Raw genomic sequence first — 17,743 nt, 5'->3', positions numbered from 1 at the left:
TGATGCTGTGCCGTGCCCACAGGACGGGGCCGCGCGTGTGACCTGCATGGCCTGGTCGGCCAGCAGCGCCCGCTTTGCCGTGTGCACCGTGGACCGAGTGGTGCTGCTGTACGATGAGCAGGGCGAGCGGCGCGACAAGTTCTCCACCAAGCCCGCTGACGCCAAGGTGAGGGCCGCGGCCCCTACCCGGGCCTTCTGGCCTGCGGCGGCAGGGCCTGCGGGTGGCTGGGGCCGCCGAAGCTCACAGGGCTCATGCTCCCTGCCTCCACCTGCAGTATGGCAGGAAGAGTTACATGGTCAAGGGCATGGCGTTCTCCCCGGACTCCACCAAGATCGCTGTTGGCCAAACAGACAACATCATCTACGTGTACCGGATCGGAGAGGAGTGGTGAGTGTGGTGCGGGTGTTGAACGGGGACATGCTCCTGCCTATGCCACCTGCGCTCTGGGTGCTGCAGTGTGCCGGGGCCTGGGGCCTCAGCACTGGGCCTGGGGCTGGGGTCTGGAGCCACAGTCTGGGACGAGGACCAAGGCCTAGGTCTGGGGCCAGGGCCTGGGCTGAGATCTGGGTTGGGGCTGAGATCTGGGCTGGGGCCTGGGCTGGCCCACCATGCAATGCATGTCACTAACCTGTCTTGAATTACACTGGTGTTTCTGTGGTGAGCAGCAGGCAGGCTCTTCTGGAGCACAGCCTGTGCAGAACCTTGTGGGAGCAGGCGCTAGGGGAGCTTCTGCGGAGCTGTGGCTGCAAAGCCTGTGCTGCTATCGCCTTTTTTAGACCAGGAGCTGAGGCATCCACCTTCTGCTTCTCTTCATTCTCATTTGCTGATGTGTTGTGCTAGAGCTGCTCAGAAAGGCAGGTCATCAGAATTTTGGAGGTTCAGAGAATTATTTTCCCTTAGCCTCACTTACGTAAAATGCTGAATCATTTTTTTGGGGGGGAAAATTCTGTACCTAACATTGACCTGTGATAGATAGCTAGTGTACAAAACTTAAATTTTTTTTTTTTTTGGCAACATTAAAGCAAACAGTTGGGTAGCCTGAATGGGCAGTAATACCAGCTTCACTGATACGCTTTTCTTCTTCTTCTTTTTTTTCTTTTCCTTTTTCCTAGGGGTGACAAGAAGGTGATATGCAACAAGTTCATTCAAACGGTGAGACCCAGACTCCTGTCTTAATCCCTTTTTGCTGGTGTAGATAGGATAAGGACTGTGAAATGTCTTTCTGCTCATAATAAGAGGCATATTCGATCAAGCTGTCAGGGGCATTTGAGCTCCAAAATACGCAGGTAGGTCTAAAATAGTCTCTAAATTTTGAAATATGTCTTACTGGTTAACTTGAGAGGCCTCGTAAGGCTTGCATATGGTGCAGAAGTTGTTGAATGCTCAGTATAGTCAATTACAAAATTTGAGGGACTATTCTAGTCATAAATGGACAGAACTTTATTGAATTTTTTTAAGTGAATTGAAAGGGAGAAACAGGAGAGACTCTGAGGCTGTTTTTTCACAGGCCTGCAGCTCTTAAGCATTTCTATAACTGATCATAGGTCAAAGAATTGCCGTAGCCCATCTATTGATCCCTCCAGCAAAGCAATACTAGTTCATTACTGTGACTAGAACTGGAGGAAAAACTGGGCATCGATGCCCAGCCAGACACCATTGCTTATTCCTGCTTCCTCCTTTCTTTGAAGTTTAGTTCATGGGTCCTCTCAGGTGGAAGTGCAGTTGTGCTGCCTGTAGTTGTGTTGCTGACACCTCCCCCATATTATCCCTGCTGCTCTTTCCAGTAGCAGTTCATGCTCTGACAGCCAGAGCGAGTCAATTCTCTGAAGTAAGAAGTAGACGATAAAGGGATGGGAGGTCATCTCACAACTTAGGTGTAGTATGGGAAGAACAGCAGACAGTGAGTGGATTGACTGATAGCCTGTTTTGATAGCTTAGTCAAGTGTTCCTTTATTAGTGCCCAAGGCTAGAAATGAGACATTGGTACCATTAGGCCTCTGTTACGTCAATTTACTCTGGGACAGTTGGAGGTATTATTACACCTGTCTGCTCTACCTGGGAAAGGTGGGGTTTTTTGCCCATTAGGAAGGGTGGCTGAACAGTCAGTGAGTGAGTACCCAAGTGGCAGTGTTTCACACCGTATGTTCTTCCAGTATATAGAAATAAACAGATACCAATTTCAGTTTCTGTTAGCAGTCCAAACTATGAATTACATTGTCTGAGTGATAATTTACTTTTGTAATGTACCTTTTGAATTCCATTGTCACTGTCGAAATCATTAGCACCAGCACAATTTAGGATAATTATCTTAGCAGCAGCTGTAGCGAAACCCAACAGAGACCATGAATAGATTGGGTGTATTTACAAACCAATACCAAGCACTCCTAATTATAAAATAGACAATAAATTGATGGGCTATTTGACCAAGAAATTTTAATAAAGGTAGGCCACTAGAACTGTAATTTATTGCACTGGGTTTGCCCACTTTATAACTGCCCGATATAGCTTCCTATTATGGGTGATAAGTAAGAGTATAGGAGATGGTAATATAGTTAGCTTTAAAGTTACTTTTTTTTGAACCTGTGCAGGAATTCATTTCTCATTTTTGTTGACACAGACTCTATGACATCTGTTTTACCTTTGGTTGATATACCTCTTTTGGGGGTTTCCCTAGACCAGCTTGTTAGTTTTTACCTCTTTCTTCGCATTTCACACTTCCAACTTACAAGAGTTCATCAAAGGTCCAGCTTTCTAATTGTGTCTCAGAAATTTCTGTGAGTTCAGATAAAGCCCTTACAAGCCTGTAAGTAAATTGTTATATACATTTTGTATATGACTGTCATTGTTTCATTGGCTGCCAAGAGCACACTTTTGTAAAGAAGTGTTACAACTACAGGAATTGGAGCACAAGATGAGGTAGTGGCATGAAAGAGGGGAGGTCTCAAGAAGCCGACGTAATACAGATAAAGCTTTGTAGGAGAACACAGAGGTATGCCAGGAGTCCCTGATGTACTCTAAAGCTAAAATAGCAACAGTTGCTCCTGTTAGCTATGAACCTTCTCTTTTATAAGTGGCTAGAGATTGTGGACATTGCATTCTAAACAGGTATTCCAATCCTGGAGTTAGTCTTTTTTCTTTTTTTTTTTTTCCCTTTCTTTCTTTTTTTTTCCTAAATCTCTGTAGTTTGACAGTGTCAGATACTCTGGGCACAGTGACTGAGATTCATCTACTTTTGCACAGGCTTCCAAGGTATGGGTTAGAATACCTTTCACCTGACTATGCAATATGGTTTTGTTAAAATTCATTGCTGCAGGGCGGACATCTATTTCCCCCACGTGCTCAGTGCAGTGCATTGTAGATGACTAGGTCTACATCTTGAGCAATGCTGTTCCCCTCAAGTTCACCTGGATGTCTCTGTATCTCCACATATTCAAGATGCTTTCAGGGTATTCATGGTTTCACACCAACCTCTGTCTTTTTCCTGCTTTTGCATGTAGACAGATTCCATGGCAGTTGCTGTGGTTCCCTTTTGCAAAAACTCTTCAGTGGATATTCTCTGCTTCTGATGACATTTCCTCCATCCCCTTGTACTGCAAGATCAGAACATGCTTAGAACAGAGAGCAACCTTTAACTTCTGTTGAAAAATTTGGAAAACTGAGATAAGATTTTCTGCCTCATGGAAGACCTGATCAAATTTGTGGATATGCCTAGCAGTTCGCTGCTCCCAAACCACCATTTCTGTTCTCCAGCTGACACTGGAGGAAACGTAGCTGATTTCTGCACTCCAGCACCAACTGCAGAATGGCTACTGGTAGCATGTGCATGGAGTTCTGGGCTCTCAGACCATCGCTGTAAAACGTGAAGGGATGCTAAAGACTCTCTCTTGGGTTAGTCCTCCTATGAGAGGACTCAGTGCATGAGAAGGGGAGAAAACTGGGGCAAGTAGCCACAGTAATTGGCTCCTCAGATACTCAAGAGAGGGGACACAAGCTCCCTATGTTGTCAAATCTCCATTCTTTACAGACACAACCTAGGAGAAGCGAACATTTCCTAGAAATGGTGCTGCAAATATCTCTCAATGAGATTCACAAACTCATTAAAGGAAACTTGCATTTCTGCAGACAGCAGTGCATTTATATACTGATGTGCTACAAGTGCGTGGTAGCTGTGATCCAGTTAGATCATGACACGTGGGGCCAAATTCCCTTGTTACCAGGCAAATGTGCTGAGTGAGAGGGAGGCAGACACAACAGGATTTTTGCTTTTCCTTGCAGTTCATTATTTTGTTGTGCGTCATCACCTCAAGATTCAATACTAACCCAAATGTAAAGAGTGCAGGATTCTGCCAAACTGCAGTTTCCCTATGTTCAAAGACCTCAGGTTTATAATTTCAGTCAGATTATCTCCTTGACCATCTGTGTCATCTCCTGCTTCTCTAGCTCTTAAGGCATATGTCAGAGAGCGCTCAGTACTCTCTGTCAAGGATTATCTTGAGGATGATTTCTCTATATGAGAAAATGCAATACAGAGACCAATTTTTCTACATTTAGGAGCAAATGTTGATCAGCCCTCCAGGTGCTTCAGCCAGTTGCCATCATGCTATGACCCCCACTTTCTCCCTTTCACTAGATGAGTCCCCTGCTAGGTAGGCCACTGAAGTACCCAGTACCACTTAGGAAGAGTCACTGTCCTGGGCCAAATTCTCAAAAGCAATAATTGAAGCTGCTCCTTATGGAGTTTCTGTACCAGGAATTTCTATGTCAGGCCTTCTCATGTGTCTGTCAGGTGAAGGACAACCCCAACATTTACATTGAAAGCATCTCAGGATCATGGCCTGCTGATGGGCCCACCATTTAAGCTGCTCTTACCCAGAGTTAGGAGGGCCCTCCAGCCTATGTGAATGCTCACTCCTGGCTGCACGAGGGGAGCCCATGCAGTTCTGTTGCTCTGGTGATTAATTGCTTTCTTCAAGTTGTTGGCTGTGGCTGAGCTATTCTGGTGAATGATCATTCAGCCTCGCCTCCATCCCTGGAAAGGTGATGGAACAGCTCATTCTGGATGTCATCTCTAAGCATGTGAAGGAAAAGAAGGTGATCAGGAGTAGTCAGCATGGATTCATCAAGGGGAAGTCATGTTTAACCAATCTGATAGACTTCTATGATGGAATAACTACTGGGTAGATGAGAGGAGAACAAGTGGATGTTGTCTACCTTGACTTCAGCAAGGCTTTCGACACTGTCTCCCATAACATCCTCATCGGTAAGCTCAGGAAGTGTGGGCTAGATGAATGGACAGTGAGGTGGATTGAGAACTGGCTGAAAGGCAGAGCTCAGAGGGTTGCCATCAGTGGTGCAGAGTCTAGCTGGAAGCCTGTAGCTAGTGGAGTTCCCCAGGGCTCAGGACTGGGTCCAGTCTTGTTCATCAGTGACCTGGATGAAGGGACAGAGTGCCTCCTCAGCAAGTTTACTTGCACCAAACTGGGAGGAGTGGCTGATACACCAGAAAGCTGTGCTGCCATTCAGAAAGACCTGCACAGGCTGGAGAGCTGGGCGGAGAGGAACCTCAAGGGCAAGTGCAGGGTCCTGCCCATAGAGAGGAATAACCTCACGCACCAGTACAAGCTGGGGGCTGCCCTTCTGGAGAGCAGCTCTGCAGAGGAGGACCTGGGAATGCTGGTGAACAACAAGTTGACCATGAGCCAGCATTGTGCCCTTGTAGCCAAGAAGGCCAATGGTATCCTTAGTTGCATCAGAAAGAGCCAGCAGGTCAAGGGAGGTGATCCTGCCCCTCTACTCAGCCCTGGTGCGACCACATCTCGAGTACTGTGTCCAGTTCTGGGCTCCCCAGTACAAGAGAGAAATGATCTACTGGGGAGAGTCCAGTATAGGGCTACAAAGGTGATCAGAGGGCTGAAACCATCTCCCCTAGGAGGAAAGGCTGCATGAGCTGGGCCTGTTTAGCCTGGAGAAGAGAAAACGGAGAAGGGATCTTATCAATGTCTATATGTACCTGATGGAAGGCTGGCAAGAGGATGAGGCCAGACTCTTCAGTGGTGCCAAATGACAGGACAAGTGGCAATGGGCACAAGCTGAAACACAGGAAGTTCCGCATGAATATGAAGACGAACCTCTTGACTTTGAGGGTGACAGAGCCCTGGAAGAGGTTGCCCAGAGAGGTTGTGGAGTCTCCTTCTCTGGAAATATTCAAAACCTGCCTGGACATGATCCTGTGCAATGTGCTCTAGGTGATGCCGCTTGAGCAGGGAGGTTGGCCTAGATGATCTCCAGAAGTCCCTTCCAATCTCAACCATTCTTTGTTATCATGACACTAGAGGTCAGGTTGTGCACATCTCCATCCAGACAGGAATAGAGGGCAGAAGGGGCTTGGTATCTGCTTTCTGCTTTCCTGAACATCATGGCTATGTCAGGTGTTGGTGCCTGTAGCCTCAGTGGAGAGACCTTTTGTTGTCATTTGCTGCTTGTACACACTGGTAGGGACTGGCACTGCTATCTGGCTCTCTGGCTCTTCTTTGCTGGGTTACCTGAGTAACAGCCTATTGGAAGCCTGCTTCCCGTTTTGCTTAGCGCTGCTATCTATTTAGATCGGCAAGTGGTACTCTCTTTGCTCGTTGCATCTCACAATGCTTGGAAGTTGCATGCAGCATGAATACTGTTCTTTGTATTTTTAATGATTTATTTCTCTTTTTGCATGCCTTTTTTACCATTTCTGTCATAATAAATCCTTTATTTTTCTAATACTGTTTGTGTGATCTTTTTACTACTGTGTCCTTGATGGACTAGATTTTCTCCTGCAGAGAAATATTGATCTTTACTACTTTGTGGTACATCGGGTCAATGTTAGGGATCATTTATTGAACCCTTTCCCTCCCCTGCCATTTGCAAAATTTGTTGAGCACTCTTTTACATCTTCTGCATACAGTAGCCCTGTTCTGCTCTGCTAGCAAACAAGTCTTCCTGGTAGAGGGTCAGAATGAGTATGTGTAAGCTTGACTCCCTTACACTAGTGGCTGAGCACATTACCACTAAGTGAACCTCATTTCCAACCTGTCACAAGGCTGCTTGTGCTTGTGTAAGACAGAAAATAAGGGTCTCACAGATAAAGAGGGAGAGATAAGGATGCCTGGGAAGCTGGAGCAATAAAAAATGGGCCTTGGTCATTGGTTAGGTGTGTAAGTTATGAGCAGCTTAAGTATCCAGGGACATTTTGGTATCTGATTAGAGCTGTGTTGTTGAATGAGTGAAGACTTATATGTAAGTACCTAAAGCAGTCCTAGATACTTAAAATAGAACACATGGCATGGTGCCAGCACTGGGGTAATATAGCCTTTTTATTAACTGATATCCTTCAGTTTAAATGTGAAGCAATTTCATTAACTCTCTTGGCCATCTCTCACTGTTGGGTTTCATGGCCAGCTTTATCCATCCTGGCCCTTGCCTTAGATTTTGAAAATCCATTTGATTTGACTTTAGTTAACACATTTCCCCCTGACATATCAAGAATCTCTTGTCTGAATATGAAAAAATATAAAGGCTGTTTGTGAGTCAACCAATGAAGATCTGAAGTATGAACATACATCTATTACAGAAACTAGTTGAGTCAGGTTGTTTTTCTGTTTTATACTAGTTGCAAAATATCTTTAGAAATAGCCATGTTTACGTACATTCAACAATAGCATGTTGAAATAGCATGGAAAACCACTGACAAGATCAATGAGAGATCTTCTCAGAAGAGCATCTAGTATAACTTTTGCCCTGCTTTTGTTTTCCTCAGCCTGTTATTCTATCCCACCTCACTATTATCTAATTCAAGCTTCAAGGTGGAGGACTTCCCTCAGTCCCACTTGAAGATTTGCCCTAGTGCCCCCATCTCTTTCTTGGTCTGAGTGGTCTTACTGTTCATGAGCTGTCTTTTGTTGCAATGAGGCAAGTAGTTTTCTAAGTAAGATGGAGCTCTTATCTCTCTTTTTACCTCCTCCTTGTCAGAGTGCCGTGACCTGCTTATTGTGGCCAGCGGAGAATATCATCGTCTTTGGTCTCGCTGAAGGAAAGGTAGAGAAACTTGTTATGTGCCTGATGCTCTATTCCATGCAGGGATTGCCAGAGCCTGCAAGTGTCTGGGCTGCTGAACAGAAGCCATTACTATGTGGGCTTAGGGCACATAATGATGAGTAGTGACTCAGCAACAAAAGGATTACACCACTGATTGAATTTGCTGGTTTTGCTCCCACTTACTCCTTGGAGGATCTACCAGATCCTTTGGTCCTTTTCTTGAGCCTTCCTAGCAATGTAGAAGTGTGACAGCAGCTCCAACTCTTCCACTTCTTCCCTGATCTACTAGAAAGCAGTGAGCTTTCTGTTATTTTTGGCACAGCTCATAGACTGGGAGAACTTTGGGGATATTACACTGGGGGAAATTCACATTCAAACATGGGGACAGAAGCAGCATTGATCAGATTCTTTTTCTCAGGTTCGTTTAGCAAATACAAAGAATAACAAGTCCTCCACCATTTATGGAACGGATTCCTATGTGGTCTCACTAACTTCCAAGTGAGTATGGTATTGCTTTAGACTACACTGATTTAGCTCAGGCATCAGCCCTGCCAGAACCTGTTTCAGTTTAGGGGGTTGACAAAGTGTCTTTATGCTATCAGTTTCTTGTGGAGATGATACAGTTCTGTGCTTGTCAGAAGGAATTCCTTCTTAAAATCTGACATATGGCCACCCCAAACTCGCAAACACAGTTTGACTTTACCCCAAAAGTATAACAAGGTGTAAGTCCCCATGAGATTGCTCATATATTGATTTATTTTTTTATTTTTAAAGATTAAATTTGTCAACTTCTTCTAGCTAACTACTAACATTAGGAAAGCTTAAGGGCTAAAGAAATAAAAATATTCTGTCAGATGAAAATGTGACAAAATAATTAGAAAAAATCAACCATAAAGTACAATCTTAAATTATTTTAACTAGATTTCTTTTTCGCTACTATAGTATCCTCCTAAAATAATTTAAGCTATGTTATTGTCTTAACTGTGAGATTTTCATTAATTCTCATCATTCTGTTTTTTGAGTGGTAACTGAATTCTAAACCTAAAGTTAGTCTATGGCTCTGACTCTCTACTATTAGGAAATCCTTCCAAAGTCTTTCTTTATTTCAAAGAAACAGAGTTTCTGTTCTCTCTCTCTTTCTCTGCCTCTTCCCTCCTTTTGTCCCCTTCCCATCTCCTTCCCTTCTTCTACCTTTTTCCTTCCCTCTCCTCTCTACCTCCTCTCTACCTCTTCCTTTATTTCTAAACACAGCTCATGTTACAGTTGATAGAGTCAATGACATATGTGGGATCGCAATACACAGAAGACACCTGTGATTCTTGTGTTGTTATAGTGTTTGTAGGACTTGTATTCTATATTTGAATTATCATTAAAAATATTAATTGTTTACATTATACAAAGCCTATAGCCTCTTCCTTGCTCTCCTCCCCCTAATTGCATAGAGAAGTACGCAAGTCATTAATGCTACAAATAGTGGAGTTAGGGTGTTTGTCCAGATAGTTTGTCTCCAGCTTTTGTTGCTTTTAGGGATTCCTGGAGTCACAATATCCAGCCCCACTTCTGGGATAGTTACATTTCAAGGATTGTTTCATACTCCCTGCTGTGAGAAATTGCATGCATAGTCATTATTACAGTTAAGGTTCCTTAACCTTTCTGTATTTTAATAATAAAATAAGTTGTTGTCATTAATTTACCTGATGAAGATACTTAGTTGGCCAGTCTCTTTTCCTGTCTCCATTTTGTCTGCTTTGTTTTTACAGATTCTGATACAGGTACTAGATCTTCTTGTATACATCAGCCAGCATACTTTTGACTCAGAGGAAAATCAGTGATGGCTCTGGGACTGGTTCCTCTGGGCAGAGGTGGGGAAGTTGAGGTGTGAGTGTTACTGCAACTTTGCATCATTCTGTCTTCATTTCTTTGCAGTATATCAGGGAAGGGAATCCTATCTGGCCATGCAGATGGAACCATAGTACGCTTCTTCTTTGATGACGAGGGTTCAGGTGAATCACAGGTATCAAAGATTCTCCTTTAGTGAGTAAAATTTCTCTTTGTGAAATCTGTTCCTGAGCTCAGGAGCTTTGGAAAGTGATCAAGCTGTGGAAGGAGTTCACATCTGGAGAGGAGCTGCAGTCTGTACATGTTAGCATAGGGTTTGTGGAGCACTGATACAGGCAGAACAGTGACTAGATGCTTTGGATTACACTAACTGTGATGGTAATAAGGTAAGTTACTTCTCTGTGTGTGAGGCATGAGGCTTTTCAGATGTCTGAAAAGATCTGAGTATGTTAATGTGTCTGGGAGAATGTTGCTTGAGTGGGTAGGGTCCCAGGCCACATGTATTACCTTCTTCTCACTAAGTAATGTATAGTTATCCTGGCAGATTTTAGAAGACAGTTCCCAAATTACCCATGAACTGGGCCTTTCCTCCAGAAGATGGGAGATCCCTTAGACAGCAGCTAAACATAGAGAGGGGAAGAGTACTCCTTACTTTGTCCAGCACTTAAATCTGCTTTGGAGTTGGTACTGTCTTTGGAAAAGGCAAGGAAAGTAGGCCTTAAAGACTGTCTATTCTTTCCAAGGTGTGGTAAGAGCAAATCATTACAGTGCCCATCCCAAGCTATTATTGTTTCTGCTGACATTATACTCTGAGTGCTCAGCATTTCTCCTGAGCCTCCTGTTCCTCCCCAAAAGGAATAGTCTCTGCGCCTTAAGCTGTGGTGAAGGGAATATTATTTCCACTCGGCTCTTTCCTCTCTAAGTGAAGCAGTTTGTATATGTATGCCATCTAATATGATATGCTGAAGGCTCCAGAATTATTCTGCTGGATTAAGATTACATCCTAGTCTAGTTAGTGATACTGGTCTTCTTCCTGACAGGAGAAATCTTTTCTCCTAGATGAATGAATGCATTTCTTAGTTCTGGTTTCTATCTGCCTTTCTGCAGACTGAGACAGGCAGACAAAGTAACCCCCATGAGCTAGACTTTACCAAAGGGCCTCATGCTGGTCTCACTATGGTTGCTGACTGTGGAGTCCATTTGGGGGACAGAACCATTGCTATTTTCAGAGTGTTCTTTCTTGTCTAATATAGGGTAAGTTGGTGATGCATCCCTGTCCTCCTTATGCCCTTGCCTGGGCTTCCAACAGCATTGTGGCTGCAGGCTGTGACAAGAAGATAGTAGCTTATGGGAAGGAAGGTAATGTGATTCAAACCTTTGACTATAGCCGGGACTCCTCAGAGAAGGAATTCACCACAGCAGCCACAAGTCCTGGTGGCCAGGCTGTCATCATTGGCAGCTATGATAGGTATAATGCCTGATGGTAAAGTCTCCCTTTTGTAGTGCTTTCTCCTTCAATCATGTACAGTTGTTCATGTCTGTGCTTCCTCATCTGTCCTGACAGATTAAGGGTATTGAATTGGAGCCCACGCCGCAGTGCTTGGGAGGAAGCCAAATCCAAAGAAATAGCTCACCTCTACACCATAACAGCTTTAGCCTGGAAGAGGGATGGTTCACGGATCTGTGTGGTTTGTATCATCAGACTTGAGCCCATGAGTCATGTGCCCAGCACAGTCTCATGCACACTGCTGAGAATAGGATGATGTGGGGAGGGCTACTGATAGTGGTCATGTGCCTGGGCTGAAACATAGGTCAAGGGACACTGCAGCAGTTGGATGTGCTATACGAAGAGTGCAAGAATGAAAAACAGCATGTGTAATTGTGCAGTGACTCACTGGAAGCAGTCCTCCTTTTTTCACAGAAGCATAATGAAAGTAGCTTCTCTAGAGCAGTCTCATTAGCATTCTTTCCTCTGAGAATCTGTGACAAGTGTAAAAACTGAACTGTTCGTTATACTCCATGGCTGCAAGCCATGTTTTCAGTTCAGATGTATTTTTCTTCTACTTCCGGCCAATGAGTCTTGGTATGCTTTTCTGTATTAAGTTAAATAACTCTTTAAAGCCCTGCATTTGTCCCTATAAAGAATTATTTAGGGAGATTGCCTTTTATAACTTCTCTTTAATTGTTTTTGCATCTTTTTATGTTTAACAAAATCAGAAATCTTTAAAATATACTCAAACATTAATTTAACAGATGAATGCTTGCATGGAAGGGGAAGGGGTAAGATATGGGAGAGTAGTGAAAGGGGACCAAAGTGTTTGGGGATATCATAAAGAAAGAGATAAAGCTGGAAGGATTCTCTTGGAAGGGAAAAGAGTTTGGGGAGGAGAGGGAGGAGTGGCAAACTGAGAGGGGTAATAGGGAAGATTAGAGTGACCCTGCTGAGCGGGGAGGTTGGACTAGATGATCTCCAGAGGTCCCTTCCAACCTTACTGATTCTATGATTCTATGAAGATGTTTTTTAACTCCTCCCCTTTCTCTGCCATGTAAGTGCCATGTATTTGGTAAACTCTGATTCTCTGAGTATCTCTGAATCTTTCTCCCTTTGCTGTCAGGATAGAGCTGGTCCCTATGCATGTGGGGTCCTTGATCCTTGTTCGCCACAGAAGCCAAGATCTGTTGGTTCCTGTCTCGCTTCTATCTCTCTCATGTGAGGAATGCCTCCTCCTTAACAGAGTTTGCTGGTGATGTGCTTTGTTTGTTTCCTCAGGGCACTCTGTGTGGAGGAGTTGAACAATTTGACTGCTGCCTTCGCAGAAGCATTTACAAAAATAAATTTGAAATGACATATGTGGGACCAAGCCAGGTAAGAGATTATCCAATGAAGTAACGTCTGTTGATTAAAATAGGATGTTCATTAAAACTATACCTGTTTGGAGTTTTTGGTGCCATTAGCTTCTTTTCTGTCCATTATCTATATGTCTCCAGTCCTTAGCCCAGTCATTTAGATTCCTTTCAATCAGCTGAAGGGAGCCATGTACGTTCTGTAGTAGTTAGCTTCAGACCCAATAAAACTATACTTAAAAGAGTTGAGAGTGAGGGTGTATTTTTCTAAGTCCATTTACTTCATTCTCTGCTCCCTTTAGAGCAGTCACACTGCCTTAAAAAATGCACTCAGAAATCAGAACAGTAAATTACCAGAGGAAGTATTTTAGATTCATATCAATACCTACAGTTTGTGTGTAGCAACCTGCTGGGAAGGACATAGAGAATATTTCAGAAACAGGGTAAAGTGGGCAGAAATTGACTGGGAGCAGAGAAAACGGAGTTTATTTCCTAGTTTGTAAATTTGTGTGGGATACCTCTATGCAAAATGAAGGTTCTATAAGTGGCTTAATCTCAGCCAACTTTCCTTGCTTCAAAATTAGATAATAAGAGTGGGCTAGCAGTCCAGGCAATCTGTAGTCAGTGGAGAGAGATCAGGACTCCCAGAGGGTGGCTCATCCTGAGGGCCTGAGTTGTCCTCCAGTTTAGGCTAGGAACTTCTAAATGGCAGAAGGGAGAGTCCCACACTGCTGCTGCAGTGCCCACCCCATACAAAAGAGACGGTAAGATTTCTTTAAAAAACAACTAAATGCTGGGAGGGGACATTTATGTACCCAAATATCCTCCATTGCATATATCTTCCATTGGGCAAGGACTTTGTGTTTTTCTTCTTCTCTGCGTAGAGAGAGGCCTCATATTTTTCTCATTTTCTCTAGGTCATTGTGAAGAACCTCTCAACAGGAACTCGAGTTGTGTTGAAATCTCACTATGGTTATGAGATTGATGAAGTGAAGATCTTGGGGAAAGAGAGATATCTGGTGGCCCATACTTCAGACACATTGCTGCTGGGTGACATCAGCTCCAACAAGCTCAGTGAGGTACTGGAAAACCTCTGGCATTTCCTGAGTTTCAAATGCTTAACTTTGCAACTCAAAGAATATGTTTTCTGCATGGTAATGATACATTTCTTTTCAAAGAATCATAGAATAATTCAGGTTGGAAGTGACCTTGAGAGGTCTTGTGTCCAACCTCTTATTCAAAGCAAGGTTAATGTAAAACTCAGAGCTGGCTGCTCATCTGACTGGACCTTGAATATTTCTAAAGATGGAAATCCCGTTTTCTCTCAGGGCTCCTGTTCCACTGCTTGACTGTCATCATAGGGGAAAACCATTTCCTTATGTCACGCTGGGATCTCCTCTGTTATAATTTATGACAATTTTGTCATCCTCCCACTGTGCTCTGAAAAAAAGCCTGGCTCTGTCTTTTTGCAGCTCAGGAGAGCTTTTCCTCTCCAGCCTGAAAAAGCCAAGTTCTTTTAGCCTCCACTTACCGTGCAAGTTTTCCATCCCCAACTATCTCAGTGGTCTCTGCTGAACTCACTCCAGTTTATCAATGTTTTTCTTGTATTGGGGGCCTCAAGACTTCATTCTGTATATCTGTACAGTCGAGATTGAATGTATGAATATTCTTGTATTTAAAAATATTCTATCCATTGCTGCAGTACCATTTCTGGTACAGATCTATATATACAGAGTTGTCCATACCCTGAGGCTCATAGTGCACTGAATGCTGAGGCTATGTGCCACGTCCATGAAATGTTGGCAGTAGGTCTTAGTGTCTGACAAAAGTATAAACTAGGCCTTAGGATGCTTTTGCGTGGTTCACAGAGATAACATACACCTTTAATCAGGCTAACTGTGCTAAATTCTACCTGGAGCTAGCTGTGGTCCTGACTACAGATTGGAACTGGGGGATAATGCTGCTTGGTAATCCATCTTGACTAAACAGACTAAATATCACAGGTTTCTCTGCACCATCATGCACAGCTGTATGTACCTTTTCTTTCGCTTGCACAGCTATATGTACCTTTTACAAAGAATAAGGTTGTGAGTATTCCATTTGCCGATCTATTGTCTCACAGGAGCTTTATTGAAGCAGTGACTTGGAGCTCTTGCTCAAGGAGGAAAAGCATAGCTGCAGCTTTAGCTTTCAGTTTTCTGCCTCTCTGTCCACTTGCCTGTTGCCATCACAGCAACTATTGCATTATCTAGTGTTCTTCAAAAATGCCAGATCAGCTGGTCTCTCACTAGCACTACGTCGATCAGTCATTACTAACATGACTCCACACAAGGACATAAAAAAGAAAGGTTTCAGCCAGATGTGGAGATTCTGCCCCCAACAAGTGGTAGCACTTATTCTGCAGAATAGATTTACTGAGACAAAGGAGATGTGGGGGTGCTTTTTATCATAAAGGTAGCCTGGAGGAGGGCAGAGAGGTGCCTGTGAAAGAGTGGGCTAGAGGGAGTATATTGGTCACCTAAAGGGCTCTTGTCCAGAAGGCAATCAGATGCTGCAGAAAGAAGACAGCAGTTTAAAGGAGAGATTACTAAAAAAAGAAGTGGGGCACTTGCAAACTGAGAATGACTGATTTACTGTTTTGACAGCTAAACTGCTGGAACATGATCCCTTGTGCAATGTAACTCTTGCTCTTTGTCTTGGGAGTTGACAGGCAGAGGCCAGGCTTATCTGTTCTGCTGAGAGAAAGGCACGATTTGTTTGCTTGCAAGTAGTGTTGAGGTTTTAAGCCTAAGAACTGAGATTTAGTAAGAATTGGATTCCTTCTGTTTTCTCTGAGCGCTAGCAGGAAGTTAATGAGCCATAACTAACATAACATAACATAACAAACATAACATAACTGAGTCCAGTTCTGGGCTCCCTGGTGCAAGAGAGACATGGAGCTACTGGAAAGAGCCCAGCGTAGGGCTACAAAGATGATCAGAAGGCTGGAGCATCTCCCCTATAAGGAAAGGCTGCGAGAACTAGGCCTGTTTAGCTTGGAGAAGACTGAGAGGGGATCTTGTCAATGTATACAAATACCTTAACGGAGGAGGGGGGGGTGTCAAGACAATGAGGCTGGACTCTTTTCAGTGGTGCCAAGTGACAGGACAAAAAGCAATGGGCACAAACTGAAACACAGGAAGTTCTGCCTGAATATGAAGAACTTCTTCACTGTGAGAGTGACAGAGCCCTGGAAGAGGTTGCCCAGAGAGGTTGTAGAGTCTTCTTCTCTGGAGATATTTAAAACCTGCTTGGATGCGATCCTGTCTCACATGCTCTAGGTGACCCTGCTTGAGCAGGGAGGTTGGCCTAGATGATTTTCAGAGGTCTCTACCAACCTCAACTATTTTCTGGTTCTATGATAACTAGCTGGAATGTAGACCCTGAGGCCTACAACTTGGTCCTCTGCAAGAGATGCCAGTCTGGCATTTGCTTACTCCATGCCATTGCCTTTTAGGTAGCCTGGCAAGGATCTGGAGGGAATGAGAAGTTCTTCTTCGACAATGAAAATGTAAGTTGGATGGGACACGATGTTACCCCTTAAAGGTGAGTAGAGCAGTGTGTGTACTGGGGAGGAGAGTGTCAACCATGCTTGTTCAACTGTTTCCTGGACTGATCCTCTCCCTGCAAATTCTGTTCTGCTTCCTCTCCATATTTGCCTTTCCCAAATGCCAAGTGTAGAACAAACTCACTATAAAGACTCTGTAACTCATGCCCCTATAGGAGATAGGAGCAGTAAAATATGGGTGTCAGAGTTACAGAAAACAGGATGTGTTAGCTGCCTGGATGGAATCCTGCTCTGTCTAGCAAAGCAGGTAAAACTGGAGGAGCTGAGGTATCAGCTCATAGCTGTCAGGATGACAGCTTAGCTCCTTCTGCAGCACTGACTGGCACAGGACTAAAATTCCCAGCCCTAAAGAAGCTAGCAGTCATCACAGAAAGACAAGTCCTTGCTCATCTCACAGTGTGTGAATTTATGCTTATATGCAGCTGAATGCTTTTCTGTACACGTTGCTGATAGGTATGCTGATAGATATGGTGATGGAATCATAGAATTGTAGAATCTGTAAGGTTGGAAGGGATCTCTGGAGATCGTCTAGGCCAACCTCCCTGCTCAGCAGGGTCACCTAGAGCATGTTAGACAGAGTTGCATCCAGGCAGGCCTTGAATATCTCCAGAGAAGGAGACTCCACAACCTCTCTGGGCAACCTCTTCCAGTACTCTGTCACTCTCGCAGTGAAGAAATTCCACCTCACCTTCAGGCAGAACTTCCTGTGCTTCAACTTCTACCCATTGCCTCTTGTCCTGTCACACGGGACAACTGAAAAGAGTTTGTCCCCGTCCCCTTGACACCCTCCCTTCACGTACTTATACACATTAATAAGATCCCCCCTCAGTCTTCTCTTCCCCAGGCTGAAGAGGCCCAGCTCTCACAGCTGTTCCTCATAGGGCAGATGCTCCAGCCCTCTGATCATCTTCATAGCCCTATACTGGACTCTCCCCAGTAGCTCCATGTCTCTCTTGTCCTGGGGAGCCCAGAACTGGACGCAGTACTCGAGATGAGGCCTCCCCAGGGCTGAGTAGAAGGGCAGGATCACTTTCCTCGACCTGCTGGCAACAGTTTTTCTAATGCACCCCAGCAGACCCTTGGCTTTCTTGGCCACAAGGGCACATTGCTGGCTCATGGTCAACTTGTCATCCATCAGCACTCCCAGGTCCTCCTCTGCAGAGCTGCTCTCCAGAAGGTCAGCCCCCAGCTTGTACTGGTGCCTAGGGTTAATTTTCCCTAGGTGCAGAACTCTGCACTTGCCCTAGTTGAACCTCATGAAGTTCCTTTCCGCCCAGCTTTCCAACCTGTGCAGGTCTCTCTGAATGGCAGCACAGCCCTCAGGTGTGTCAGCTGCTTGTCCCAGCTTGGTAGCATCAGCAAACGTGCTGAGGAGGCACTCT

The 17,743-nt window shown here is 44.3% G+C and overlaps 1 protein-coding gene across 8 annotated transcripts in view; it reads left to right on the top strand.

Moving 5' to 3' along the window:
• Positions 1-17,743, top strand: part of IFT172 (intraflagellar transport 172) — a 50,762-nt gene that overhangs the window by 3,787 nt on the left and 29,232 nt on the right. For all 8 annotated transcript variants that reach the window (XR_009958056.1, XR_009958058.1, XR_009958057.1 and 5 more), the window contains 11 exons: positions 23-166; positions 276-388; positions 1,114-1,153; positions 8,006-8,071; positions 8,490-8,569; positions 9,998-10,085; positions 11,164-11,378; positions 11,475-11,598; positions 12,681-12,776; positions 13,672-13,833; positions 16,251-16,304. Coding sequence is in view for 5 of the 8 variants with exons in the window: in XM_062573396.1 (XP_062429380.1) it covers positions 23-166; positions 276-388; positions 1,114-1,153; positions 8,006-8,071; positions 8,490-8,569; positions 9,998-10,085; positions 11,164-11,378; positions 11,475-11,598; positions 12,681-12,776; positions 13,672-13,833; positions 16,251-16,304 (1,182 nt within the window). In the remaining 3 variants the exon portion in view is untranslated. The remainder of the gene's footprint in view (positions 1-22; positions 167-275; positions 389-1,113; positions 1,154-8,005; positions 8,072-8,489; positions 8,570-9,997; positions 10,086-11,163; positions 11,379-11,474; positions 11,599-12,680; positions 12,777-13,671; positions 13,834-16,250; positions 16,305-17,743) is intronic.

Source organism: Rhea pennata, chromosome 3 (assembly GCF_028389875.1).
Source record: "Rhea pennata isolate bPtePen1 chromosome 3, bPtePen1.pri, whole genome shotgun sequence".
Classification (NCBI taxonomy): domain Eukaryota; kingdom Metazoa; phylum Chordata; class Aves; order Rheiformes; family Rheidae; genus Rhea; species Rhea pennata.
Note: the sequence above shows the minus strand (reverse complement) of the source record. Positions and strands in the feature narration are given on the sequence as shown.